This window comes from Phytophthora infestans, genomic scaffold (genome assembly GCF_000142945.1).
Source record: "Phytophthora infestans T30-4 supercont1.41 genomic scaffold, whole genome shotgun sequence".
Lineage (NCBI taxonomy): Eukaryota > Oomycota > Peronosporomycetes > Peronosporales > Peronosporaceae > Phytophthora > Phytophthora infestans.
Window position 1 is genome coordinate 799,065 of NW_003303718.1, and position 13,023 is coordinate 812,087.

The window sequence follows — 13,023 nt, forward strand, 5'->3', positions numbered from 1 at the left end:
TCGAGATGCAGCAAAACGAGGGTCGAGTGTTGAAAGACCCTGTGGACCGATACGTCCAGCAGACGGTGAATAACTCACTAAAGGAGCTGGCTACCAGGTGCACAACGTTCGAAGACGCAAAGGTGACCAGGATGAAAAGTGAAATGCTTAGTTTGGGTAATTTATTAACATGGAAATACTTGCATATTGTAGATATACTGGGTAGCGGACACGGAGCCGGGCAAGATGATTCTAGCGCAAAAGGTGGCTCTCGCCGCTCGTGCAGTTTCCCACTGCCCGGTAAGCTTACGTCCGGTTCATGTTACTTTACATAATAATCGTCTGAAACTAGTTGCTGGCTTCGCAGGCGTCGCAGCTTTGTATGCACCCAGAGCTGGGGGCAGGGCTCCCGATTATGGCATTGTTATATAATGGGAACCCTTTTTAACCATAAATAATGGCATTGGGCAGCTAGTGTCATCACATACATTATGTCATGTACTGCGCACAAACAATAAATAAGAGCATAATGTAAAGCAAACCAGCACCATGTTAATAATTAGCGAGTGGCCTCGTCGACAGTCTGAGCTGACCAATACTCACCATTTTGGCGTAAGAACAGCACCATTTCTAATGTAATAGGCTGCAAGCTGTGGCGCTCTTGCCCGTACGTCGTCCTAGTGACGCTAAAGAACCTCTCAACAAGGTTAGAAGTAGGTGGAATGCAACTAAGCAGGTTGTACCGCGGCTGAACTGCTGCTAAATGGCGACGTTTTTGTAGACTCGCCACGAATGAGCCTTCGTCTTCACTTTCCTTCGGTTTGCTGCAGTGCGTGCAGGTTCTTCTACTTCTTCCAGGCAGCGGAAGGGCTGCAGCACTGCCTTATCGGCCCTCGTTAGAATTTGGCTCCCTCCCAAGACACGCACACAGTAACCTGGGCTGGCGTGAAGGTGGCGTGGCGGGGGAGCGTGGCAAGGACCACAGTAGCTTAGCGAGGGGCTTTGTTCGAGTTGCTCAAATTAAAAAGTGAGGACGTGAGCAAGCTGTGTCGTATAGCTGGCTTAGAGAAGTGCTGGTAGCAGAGAGCTTAAGTACAGTAGTGAAAAGTCATGGTTGGTTGTGAGAGGTACATAATGATAAAGAGGTTTTGCTCATAAATTATGTCGGATGATTCCTTAAGAAAATAAATTATTAAAAACATCCAGGTAATCGAAGAAATAAATAATTTTATGATTTCATAAGAAATAATTGAAAAGACCATGCCATAATCGGGAGCCCAGCCTGGGGCCGTGGATGGCATTCCGATGTGCTGTGGTACTAGATATCGAAGGCGCGAATTCTATCGAGGAATTAACAAGCGAGAGTCAAACGAGTTTGTTGATTCGTGGGCGATACCTCAGTCGGACGCGTGCTCCCATGACGAAAAACTGCACGTACTTGCTGGGCAGATGGAGAAGGCGTTCGCTCAAAGTGCCGCTACTCCGAGGAACGGGAGTGTTCCACCAGATGCGTGGCGTGCGTGGGCTCTACCGCGTTTGTCGTTAGCTCCCAACCACCCTTAAATGTACTCATCCGATCAAATACTGTACCATTACACTAAGGACGTGCGGATCCTTCAGCGGTCTGTGCGTGCTCGTAAAGAGAATTTGTGTCTGGATTACGTCCGTGCACCACCGTCAGGGAAAGTTATCGAGTGCCGTCGATTGCTCCAAGAAGCTCTTCGTGAGATCCGTGATCGTTTTCCCGATGGTATCGATGCTATTTTGCTCAGCGCTGGGCTAGATACCTCGATCTTGTCCGAGGCGAGTGCCCAGGACTTGTCTGCAGAAACGGATGACGGGTTTATGACGATCTCACTCGACAAGGAAGGAAAGGCACGTCCAATACTTCGTTTTCGGCATGCATTGACAGTTCAGGCCGATCCCAAGGCCCAGGACGCTGCCTTTGCCGCTAACATCTTCAAACGCCTGGAAAGTGTGTCAGTTGAACAGCATCATGTGCTGCGACTAGCTTTGGATGATTTACTAAAGAATTCCTCGGAGGTAGCACAACTATTGTGTACTTGTGATCCGATGGAACTGCGCAACTCCCTGGTTATCTATGAGGCGCTGCGAGAGGCCTCAGAGCTCGGTGTCAAGCATCTTGTGACTGGAGACGCAGCGGATGAGGTGTTTTGCGGGTACTCGTTCTACCATGGAATGACCGAAGAGGCTTTAAGCAGATATCGAGAACGTATCACTGCCACTATGCAGTTCACTACGGCCAAACTTGCGGGGGAACTTGGAATTGAGGTAATCAGTCCATATCTCGATGCTCGCATAGTCAACTTTTCCAAAACCTTGAGCAAAAGTGACATGGTAGGTGGGCGAACTCCAGTTCCACTTGATGGAGAGCAAGGCGCTCATGGCAAGTTGATCCTGCGTCAAGCTTTCCCCGAGAGCTTCTCCCAGTGGCGCGCCAAAGAGCCCATTGAGTCTGGTTCGGGCACTACTCGACTACGTCTCGGGTTCTTCGACTCGCATTGGACCGATATGGAATTCGCAGAGCAGCAGCGCTTTGTCTGCCGAGAGCATAACGTGTACATTCGGGATCGAGAGCATTTGTGCTTTTTCCAGGCCTTTTTGCGAGCTTTTGACGGAGACCTTGCGAATGTGCCGCGTCGAAGATTGAGCGAGTCGACTCAAGTTGTGGAAGCTCACGGACAAGAGGAGACAGCGGGCAGCCCGAACGTATTTTGTCCCGGATGCGGATTCGAGCTCTCACATCCGAAACAGGACTTTTGCGTCACTTGCGGCTGCTGGCCAACGTGCATCTCACCCACCAACGACACGCGGGGATACGCGACAGAAGCACTTGCCAAACTTAAAACCGAGAAGGAGCGTCTCCTACAGCACTAGAAAGTTTGCCAAAGGGTAAGATCATTGGAGTATCAAACTGTTATGGCCAAGCTGGCTGGGCTTCCCGTTAGTTTTCATCTTTCTAGACGATCCCTTAATCTTAATTAAGGGAGAAGAACGACACTTTTACCGCACACTCGAAGCCCAGTACTGCTACAGCGACAATGTCGGAAGGCCGTTTTCCGTCACGTGGAAGAACCAGCTGAAAGCTGGCATGTTTGAAGGCTACTGGGCCAAGATTGCCTTTTACATGTATTCGGCGCATGGCTGCAAGGAAATCTGTCGAGCCTAGCTCACTACGGAGAAGGACTTCCCCGCAATTCTGGCGCTGGGCAGCATCGACAATAAGATCAAGTCGTTTATAATCGGGCATGGGAGCGACGACGTGGATGACCTCCCCAAGCGCGAATTCTTCGAACTGAAGAGTAAAATGCTCATCTCGTTGATTTCAGATCGACGTGGGCCTAGCAATAATGAAGTTGGCAGCTCGTCGAGTATATTTCAAAGAGGGAAGAGAAGGGTGTATTTGATTTGTCTTCAATGCGAAGAGAGCTCTACTTTTTTTTAATTGGAATGTTGCGGCCTCAAAGCGTAATTTCAGACTCCAAATTGCTGGGCGCAGATCTACCAGAATCGTGAAGGGGTGCGTCGTCTTGGCAGCACAGCTAGTCGCGCGTTACAAGGTGCTGCAACATGACGGGTTCCTTAATGACGATGCCCATGCTGATCGTCAACATGGGCGCCGAAATGATCTACGTGCTGGACCAACGTCTTAAAGCTCAGAACATTCCTCGAGACAAGAGCTCCAAAGGTACGAGCCGCCCCTACTTCGTGCATCGTAGCAAACCAAGTAGTAATCCGTTCTCCTTGTGCAGTACTGGAAGACATTGTCAAGACAATGCACAACGATACATTCATGAGTGAGCTCTTCAAGCCTCACCGCATGTATTCGAACGTCTCGACGCGCCAGATCTTCGATCGCTTGGCGCATTCGTCCATCATGCGACTCAACTCGAATAGTATGGATAAGGTAGTGTGACTGCAGCGTCAATTGACAAGATCTTCAGACACTTACTCTATTTTCTGGGCTCTGTCGCAGCTCTACGACCTCATGCGCATGGGCTTCAAGTACCAAGTATTGTCATGTGCCTCGGCCGACGAGTTACTTCAAGTGACTATGAACCATCTCGCCAACATGAAAAACCTCGTGGACTCGGCTGCAGTCAAGCGACAAGTGGACGAGACTGTCCAACTCACCTCGGACAACTTTGGCAGCATGAGTCCGGCAGACTTCTACATGCTCAAGCAATATCTCTGTCGCTTCTTCCAGGACACGCGTATCAAAGTGTCGCTCTTCCTCCAGAACGGCATTCAGGGGATGGACGGAACGCTGGCCATTCACTACGAAGGCTTCACGGCTACAGGCGGCAAAGTGCCGGGTAGAATTCGCTACTTTGACGCGTCGAACCGTGTTGAGGAAGAAAAAACGTTCGCTATTGCCAGTGCGGAGGGATCTGTTGAAGCGCCCGAAGGACCGGTACTGGAACGGGACCAGCTGAATGCTCATCTGGGCTTCAACATGTACGAGGCCGACTCCAAGGACGGCACTGGAGGCTTCTCGCGCTCTACTCGCCAGCTCTTCGCCGACAGTAAAGCTCGCGGTGCTGGCTCAAGTTCAAGTGCGAAGGGTGTAAATGCGCCAAAGCACCAAAAGACTTTTAAAGCCACCGCAGCGGATGGACTCAACCTGCTCGCTGATCTTGTGGGGAAATCTTCGTCCGCGAAGGATGTCGAAGGGGACAACAAGGCGTTGCGTATCAACCTGTTCCCAGACGACCCCACGAAGCCTGGATCTGGTGGAGATGACGACGACGATAAAGAAGTTCCTACGATTTGGATTGACGCTGCGAGTGACCGCAAGACTTCGACTGATGCGATACTGCAGGACTTCAAGATGGACGAGACCAAACGCGAAGGTAAAGGAGGAGGCGACGACCTGCTCGACCTCATGGACTCAACTGGCTGATGCTTGAGATACCTGCCCACTCACAAGTCTGACAAGATGAAAACAACGCGCAGTGAATCGTGTTAACAGAATATCAGCGACAGCATACTAACCACGCGGAAGAAATCTTGTTGATCCAGCCCTGCATCATTCTAGCCGCAATGGCCGATTCAGCGCGTTACGTACATAATCTCCCTTCGCAACACTAAACAGATGAGGAGGAACAGCCCCGTACTACGATAGTCGCGTCGTCTGCAGGCACTTCATACACTTGTACGCTCTGGCACCGGCAGGCAGGCTCAGCAGCGTGTTACAATTCTTGCATCGCATCATTTCTTGAGCTGGACGGTGTGCACAAAAACGGTTAGAAAAAAGAAAAGTGAAAGCACCATACTGCAGACGATAAAAAAAACTTACTCGTCGTGGTCGACAGCTTGGAGACTCCGTGACACGATGGACATTTCACTGCAGACGCTCCGTTCTTCACGATCAGATGTTTGGCGCAGTGTCCACAGCTCACCACCTTGGTGTCCCGCACGTCGATGCCCGATATGGACGGGTCTTTGGGCAAACTTGCTCCTGACTCCACAGAGTGCACCGACGACGCTGACGACCGTTTCTTCTCGCTACTAAACGCTGGCAGCACTGACTGGCTTGTCTTCTTGACAGACGCGAGCTGTAGACAGTGCGGACACACGATCTCGGAAGGGCCGAGACCATCGGGAAGTTCGAGCACATTGTTACAGTTGACACAGACAAAGTCGGATCCGTCTGAGGAGATCTTGGACAGTGCTCCGTCGTCGAGAGTGATGCTGCCATTGTGCTCCACGACGGACGGAAGCGTGTCGACAGCTGAGTAAGAGCTATCGGAAGCGACCGCGACCGCCTTCTGACAATACGGACACGGCATGACGCATAGATTGGCTAGCAAAGGGGCATGCACCACCTGGCGACAGTGGAAACAGCGCGTCGCGCACGTGGATTGTTCACTGTCGCGGTTGCGGAACGAACTGGCCGTGGATGCTTGTAGCATCGGCATCGTTCCTCTGTCATGACTCACATGTTCCATCGCGCCATCCTCTCCAAGTAACAGCAGCATACTCAGCGCATACTTACGCCATCGTCGCCACTTAGAATCTTGAGCGAAAGCCACCAAAATCTCCACAAGTCGATCGTAGTCCACGTGTTCGTACAAGGAGTTGCGAATCGTTGCAGACGAGCAGAAGCGTCGCAACAAAGTGAACAGCACCGACACATCCAGGTCGTCTCCAAAGACGTCGAAGTTGAAGAGCGCGTGGAGCACTCCAGCGACGAGCCACGAGCTTCGTGCCGGTTCCTTCTCCTCGTCTGGCGTCACGGCGCGAGCAGGAACCACGGCGACTGCGATCTCCAACAGCGCCACCACACAGTCCATCGAGTAGATCGCTGCCTTGAGAGACTGGAAAACCTGCTCCTTCAACAGCGTCTCCAGCTCCTTCTGTCCCTCCTCCGCCAACACAGACGCGGCACTGTCACTGAAGAAAAAACTCTTCAGTCCTTCGCACGCAGTAAGGAAGAGGTCCGATGCCTCGTGGCCATCTGCAAATGTTCTTAATGTCTTGCTGTACACACTCAAAGTGCCCTTGAAGAACAGCTCCTTGTCCTCGGACTCCAACAACGATCCTTCGACGGACACTAGAGCAGCTTCAAGGAAGGGAAGTCCCGACGCGAATATCAAGCCGAACTTCGCCTTCAGCTCCGGCGTCACGGCCTTGTCGTTCGTGGAAAAGATGGACGGGAACCATGCCAGCATAGTCACAATGTGCTGCATAAGAGCTGTTTCTTTAAACACTCGTTCACGGTATCCACCACCACGCGCGAGTAGAAACACCAAGAGACACAGTCCACACGCCACCTCCATGTTGGTGCTTCGGCCGTCGAAATCAGTTCCGAGAAGGTGTTCAGTCAACGTATCGTGCCCGTCACTGAGGTCGCCGCACACTGTCCTGAAACCTCTGGCTAAGCTGGAAAGGAAGCCCTCCGTATCCATCAGCGCAGATTTACCAGCTGAACCACATTCCACAACAGAGTTGAAGGTCTCCAGCATCTCAGCCACGCGCTCGGAGCCTTCGTCGCTGTCCTCGTCATGTTTCATGACAGAGTCCAGCAGAATCTCCACGCCATTACACGCAACAAGGCGAGGAACTTCGTGGACGCACAGCTGCTTCAGTAGACGACGCGTTTGATCGACCACCAGAGCTGACGGCTCTGTCGCCTTCTTCTGCTCGTTGAGCACAAACGCCAGCTTCTCGATCGCGTCCTGATGCACCAGTGTGGAGTGGAAGGAGCTGGATAACACCAGCACGGCCAGGAAATCGGTGATGACGAGCAAGAACTTCTCCCTCATCTTCTTCTCCTCAGCGTCTTCATCCTCATGCTCGGATTCATTGCCTTTCTCCTCCACCAAGTCGAGTAAATACGCACTCACCTCTTCAATGATTTCCATGCAGTCACTCGGCAACGCATCGTAATCAGTCTCTTGGAGAAGACCTCGCAGTAGCCTGCATCGCTTGAACAGCCCCTCAGGGTTCGACTTAGTCTCTACATCAAGCAGCTGCTGGCCCAGCTCCAACAAGAACGCGGTCTCCCGTTGCACCGACGGCGCTTGTAGCTGCTCGTAAAACTTCTTGAGAGTAGCCGGATCCGTCACGCCGTCGTGCAAGATCTTCACTGCGTTCTCTTGGTGGCGCTCTGTGCCCTTCTGCATCCAGTAAACCAGCGACACAGTGCCATCCACCGCAATCTTCTCCATCTGCTCGTCGTTTAGTGTTTGCCCGTGCTTGAGCAGAAGCGTCAGAGCGAGAACGCCCACCACAGACGTCCGCGGGTCGAAGTCGACGAAGAAATCGATCAACATGGACACCAACGAGCTCTTTTCTTCCGGCGACAAGCCCGACTCTTCATCATCGAGAATACCCGGGTGGGAGAAGACGATGTCAATGAGCTTTCGAGCTGCCGTGACCTTCACTGACGGTCGCTTTGCCACCACCACCACACGGAACACCAGGCGCACATTAGCGCTCTCGATCAGATCAACCCACAAGGGACACGTAGCGAAGTCCGACTCGACGAGGTTCAGCACGATCTCCTCGGCAGTCTCAGCGACCTCGGCAACGGGGGACAGAATGTTGCCCAGAATTGTGCTAGGTAGAACAGCTCGGTGGTCGTACAAAGTCTTGCGGAACTCCAACGGGTCACTGGACAAGTGGATGAGAATTCGGCCGAGATCCTGAGCGATCAGTTGACGTGCGGGCGACGACTCTGCGTAGTCGTCCGTTGTGGCCTCATACGCAGTCACTAAGGCGTCCAGGGCGGTGCCAGCCTCCAGAATGAGCAACCGAATCCGACGCGAGCGTGCCAGTAGGTCCAAAAGCTCGAGCGCTCGGGTCACCACGTACTCGTGACTCTCCTCGCTCTTCTCATCCGCCTCGGAGTCAACCGAGCCTTGTGTTTTCCTGATACTTTCTCGCACAGCGTTGTCCCGCAGTAGCTCAAGCAGCGAAATGTGGACACCGGCGCTAATGATCAGGTTGACAATCGCATCGTTGGCCATCGCAACGCCACCTTGGTCGTCGTCTTCCTCGAACTGTTGCGGGTCTTTGATGAGCTCCTTCAAAACAGCGACCGAGTCGTCGAACACTGTGTTCTCACTGTCCTCTTTCGCCGTTATGCTGGACTGTTCGATGCCGTTCATGAGCGCTTGCAAGAACTTGAGACCCGTCGAGGTCGATTCTACAGCATACAGCGCAACAAATGAATCTTTCCACGCAGCGTGCGTGATAAGAAGACGGATGATACGGATGCCCATGACCAGTCGACTGGGCTGCGACACGATGAATTCCGTCACGACAGTCACAAGGTTCGTCACTTGGTCCTCGCCCATGGACGCGATACGTGAAGACGCCATCTTCAGCACCAAGTACAAGAGCTGCAACAGAGCCTTGTTTAGCTGCATCTCCACGGGTGTAAGTTCATCTGCCGGCACGTCCATCCATCGACGCAGACCCATCCAGAAGGCCCGCAGCATCTCTTGGTCGAGCATGCGAGCAACGAGCTCCTCTCCGCCTCCAACAGCACAGCTTAGACACTTGATAGCATTGCTGCGCATATCCGTATCGCCTGAAGAGCACGCGATAGTCATCAGAACGGGAAAATACGCCACACCAACGACGCGTTCCTGTAGTTTCTGCACCATTTCCCCAATTTCCGGAGTCGGAGGCTCCTCCAGTGGCTCGAGCACAGCTTCAATGGATTTGACACCGCTCAGATGGGCAAGCACGTCCAGACTGCCGGCCTTCAGTACCTCGTCTCTCCCGGACGCCATCAGGAAGAGTGTGTCCAGTACGCCAACAGAGAACGGCCGCTTGTTGTCAACAAGAGCGCGGAAATAACGTAGAGCTGAGAGCCGATTCTCGTCGGGAGGTGTCTGCAGTAGACGATGGAAGAAATCTGACACGTTTCGGTCGTACAGTTCGTCGAAGATGCTGGGGTTGAACTCGCAGAGATTCATCAAAGTCTGCGCGCACAGCGGGATCAGTCGCTCCTTGCGGGACAGCAAGAAGGCCGACAGAGTGGGCACACAGTTGCGCGAGCAAATGAAGTCCACGTACGCCGCAGACTCAGCGCTGTAGCTCATTGTAATTCCAAGTAAATTCCTCTGAAACGTGATCTCACCCACAAGCTGCTTCTCGCCCACAACGCAAGCGTTCAGCTTCTTCAGCACAAGATCGAACACTTCCAAGTCGTAAATGACCTTCAGAACCTGCTCGTGTGCGTCCTCCACGTTCTCTCCAGGGGCAGTATCGCTCAGAGACTGCTTAGGCATCGTGGAGCAAAGCCCGCACAGAATTTCCGACGCGACAGTGTAGTCTTCGTCACTATCGAGCATCCACATGATTTCCTTGATAAATTCCTGCTCCTTGGCCAAGATCGTAATGAGCGACGGCTCCTTCGACACCTGAATCAAAACTTGTGACGCCAGCATGCGGTTCACGCGATCTCCCTTCTGCAGCACCGTAACGAACGAGTGGATGCTGTCCGAAGGAATCTGCTGCACGCCACGTTGCACCTGTGACGCTCCATTGTCTGCAAAGTGGATACATTCACAGATGGTGCTCAGAATGGCCTCCATCCCGACTTCATGCGACTCATCTCGAGGCACTTCAACTCCGCTATTGCCTAAAGAGCTGCCAGCGCGCAGCTCGATAAAGTCTCCCAGTAGAGTACACAGCAACGACACGCCCTTGTTTTGAGTCATTTCGGTGATGTTCTCAGCATTCTTCTGCACAAAACGCTTCAGACAACGCGCCGCTTCCACGCGCATCTCCAGAGACGAGGGCGAGTCTACCGACAGCAATTCCAGCAATCGGGAGCCTCCACCAGCTCTGCGCAGTGCGTTCTGGCACGTTGTCGACTGACAGAGGTGGTACACAAGACGAAGAGCCATGCGCTCCACCTCCGGACGCACGCTGCGGCCTAGCTGCTGCTCCATCACGCGGTTCCCCATGACTTTCACCAATTGCGCACACGCGCCTGAGTTCGCAAAGGCCTCGCCAGCCGACAGTTCATTGCCGGCGCTGTTCTCAAGCTCAATCAGGTTCGCCAGCATCTCCAGTGCAGCTTGTTGCAGTGGCTCAACATCAGTCTTTAGCAACTGGCAAAAGGACGCCACACCTCCAGCTGCTTCCACGTCGTTGAGCTGTGCGACGCGATGCAGTCCCATGTTCCCGTCCGTCTCCGGTCGCCCAGCCGACAAAGTCATGGCCAGTTGCATGATCTGTTCGACCCGGTCATCGACAGTAGACGACGGATCGTCCAGCTTGTGACGTAGCCCCACAATACTGAAAAAATCGCCTGCTTGCACGTTGCGGAAGCAGCGCGTGCACACTGGCTGTTCCTTGTCGTACGAAGGAGCTTCAATGGGAAGCTTCACTTTGTTGGTCGTACAGTCAGCACAGTAAACATTGCCGCAAAGACGACAGTGGTGACGGCGCCGAAAGGTGCCGAATCGCATACTGCACTGCCGACACGCCGGGGATTCGTCGTCGCGCACGAAGTTCGGCGCGAAATAACGTCGCAGCACCATCTGGACGTCGCCCGTGTTGAAGCTGCTGCCTCGCGCACCCGACACTCGCAACTGTTGCTGTTGGTGGTGCTGCTGGTGGTCGCTCTGGGCCAGATCCTTCTCTTCCTCCACTACAGAGGACGATGCAGCCGTCTCCTCTCCTTGTACGTCCGCAGACGACGTCTCCTCCTTCTCCGTCGTCGCCTGTTCCAGCTCTGATTCCTTCTTCTCTCCACTGGAGCGCCTCGACAAATCCTCCGAGTGGGCTGTGAACCACTCCTCAGCATCAACGGGCAGCGCTGTCGACTCGGTGGTCTGCATCACCGCTGTGTCGCCCAGATTGGCCTCGTCCCTGTATCTCTCCAGAAGCGTGGACGTGTTCATCCGGATCGTTTGGTCGGCCGTATCCCTCGGAGCACCCAATGACGACGGAGAGCCCGCCGATAAATTGCCTCCACTGCTCTTGCCGCTGCGAGTGAAGCTGTTGCTGGCGGCGTCTGAACGGGATCCGGCGCTGCCGCCGGACGCGCGTCGCGGGTCCTCGTACGTCGGTGAGCGTTCTCTAGCATTGTCAACCGGAGGAATATTATTCCTTAACGGAGTTCGCGATGACGCCACCGACTGGCCGCGTGTACGGCGTCGGGCGGCGGCCACACGGGGGTCCATCCACGTGGTTGTACGCGAGTTGTGGTTCGCAAAATAGACTCGTCCCTGGCCGTCAATGAGCTCCTCCCAGCCCGGTGGAAGATCAGCTGTAGGCAAGTGCCATGACGTCTCGCGGGTCGCGTGGTTCACGTAGAAATAGCGCCCCTGCGCGTCCTGCACGCGCTGCCACTCGCCTTGGCGGCTGCTCATACTCCCAATGTTTTTTTTTATACTGACGCTGGAAGTGCACAATGCCAAACGGGACCTTCTCTGTACCCAACTCGTGTTGTCTGAACGAGCGGACAATCTCGATAGTTTAATTAAGATAGACGTGGCAGTAAGATAGACACAGATGTGTACTGTACATGAATTTGGACGGTGGTGGACCTGCAAAGCTCGACAAGACGACGGCGATGTTCGTGTTGAAGGCGCATTTGACTTTGGTGTCGCTGACGCCGCCTCTATCCTGCCCAGCGTACGTGTTATAGATCGCTGCGGACAAAAAGTTGCAGCACACTCGGCTGGCGCACACGTTTGAGCTTTGCGCCCGTGCCAAATTCGAACTGGAAGCCGGTGAGTGCGAGCTCCGTCGCCAGAGTCCAGGCTCCCGCAGCACCGTCGAGATCCTCAAGCTGCTTCAACGTGTTCTCGACAAATTCGCGCCGTGAGCACCTTTCCGGCACGATGAACGCGATGATGCGAGCTCGCCAAGTTCTCGCGGCGTGTCGGAAAAATTGATGCACGCGGTCGCTCCCATCGCCGCCTTTTGCACCAAACGGCGGGTTGCCAACCGCAACAACGAACTTGTCAGCAGGTACGTGACTCTTGGACGCCAGGAAATCTCCCACACAAACGTGGGCTTGGACAGTAGAGACTTTGTCAACCGAGGAGACGTCAAAAGCAGCTTGTTGAACATTCTTTTTCGCAACTACGTGCAGCTTCTCGTCAATCTCGTAGCCGACGACGTGCTGCGCTCTAGCTCGTAGGAGTGTCGTCAGGAACCGGCCGTCACCGCAGGACGGCTCGAGCCACACGACTTCTCTCTGCTGCTCCACATTCAAGTGCATCATCACCGTCTTCACCACCAGATCCACAAGCTCGGCGCTGCTAAAATACTGCTGCATATCACGAGCGTGTTTGCTTTCCGCACGCTCGGACGCCCATTTGCGCTTGGTCGCGGTGTACAGGTCGTCGTCTAGGAATTCCTGTTGCAGCGCTGACGGTAGGTGCACGACTGCAGTGTTAAGCCAGTCCTCGCACACGCTCACATTCTTCTGCAGCTCTATGCGCCATCCAGATGCGCGATCACCGCGCACCCAATTACTGGACATCAGCTTTCGCAGACGCTTGGTGGGTAGTCGCTGCAGACCGGAGGGGCCTCTGTTACGTAGCT

At 53.8% G+C, this 13,023-nt stretch overlaps 4 protein-coding genes across 4 annotated transcripts; 2 read left to right on the forward strand and 2 right to left on the reverse strand.

Moving 5' to 3' along the window:
- Nucleotides 1-1,237: 1,237 nt before the first annotated feature.
- On the forward strand, nt 1,238-2,927 carry PITG_16088 (uncharacterized protein; the record flags this gene model as incomplete). The annotated part of the gene is made up of 1 exon (XM_002897814.1): nt 1,238-2,927. One exon carries the CDS (start codon nt 1,543-1,545, stop codon nt 2,875-2,877), a length of 1,335 nt encoding a protein of 444 aa, XP_002897860.1.
- Nucleotides 2,928-3,570: 643 nt separating this feature from the next.
- On the forward strand, nt 3,571-5,004 carry PITG_16089 (uncharacterized protein; the record flags this gene model as incomplete). The annotated part of the gene is made up of 3 exons (XM_002897815.1): nt 3,571-3,688; nt 3,753-3,907; nt 3,977-5,004. The coding sequence occupies 3 exons, from the start codon at nt 3,571-3,573 to the stop codon at nt 4,901-4,903; spliced, it is 1,200 nt and encodes a 399-aa protein (XP_002897861.1).
- Nucleotides 5,005-5,116: 112 nt separating this feature from the next.
- On the reverse strand, nt 5,117-11,840 carry PITG_16090 (uncharacterized protein; the record flags this gene model as incomplete). The annotated part of the gene is made up of 3 exons (XM_002897816.1): nt 5,117-5,223; nt 5,300-11,075; nt 11,154-11,840. 3 exons carry the CDS (start codon nt 11,838-11,840, stop codon nt 5,117-5,119), a joined length of 6,570 nt encoding a protein of 2,189 aa, XP_002897862.1.
- A 272-nt stretch (nt 11,841-12,112) lies between these two features.
- Nucleotides 12,113-12,961, reverse strand: PITG_16091 (uncharacterized protein; the record flags this gene model as incomplete). The annotated part of the gene is made up of 3 exons (XM_002897817.1): nt 12,113-12,454; nt 12,545-12,673; nt 12,716-12,961. 3 exons carry the CDS (start codon nt 12,959-12,961, stop codon nt 12,113-12,115), a joined length of 717 nt encoding a protein of 238 aa, XP_002897863.1.
- Between the last annotated feature and the right edge of the window lie 62 nt (nt 12,962-13,023).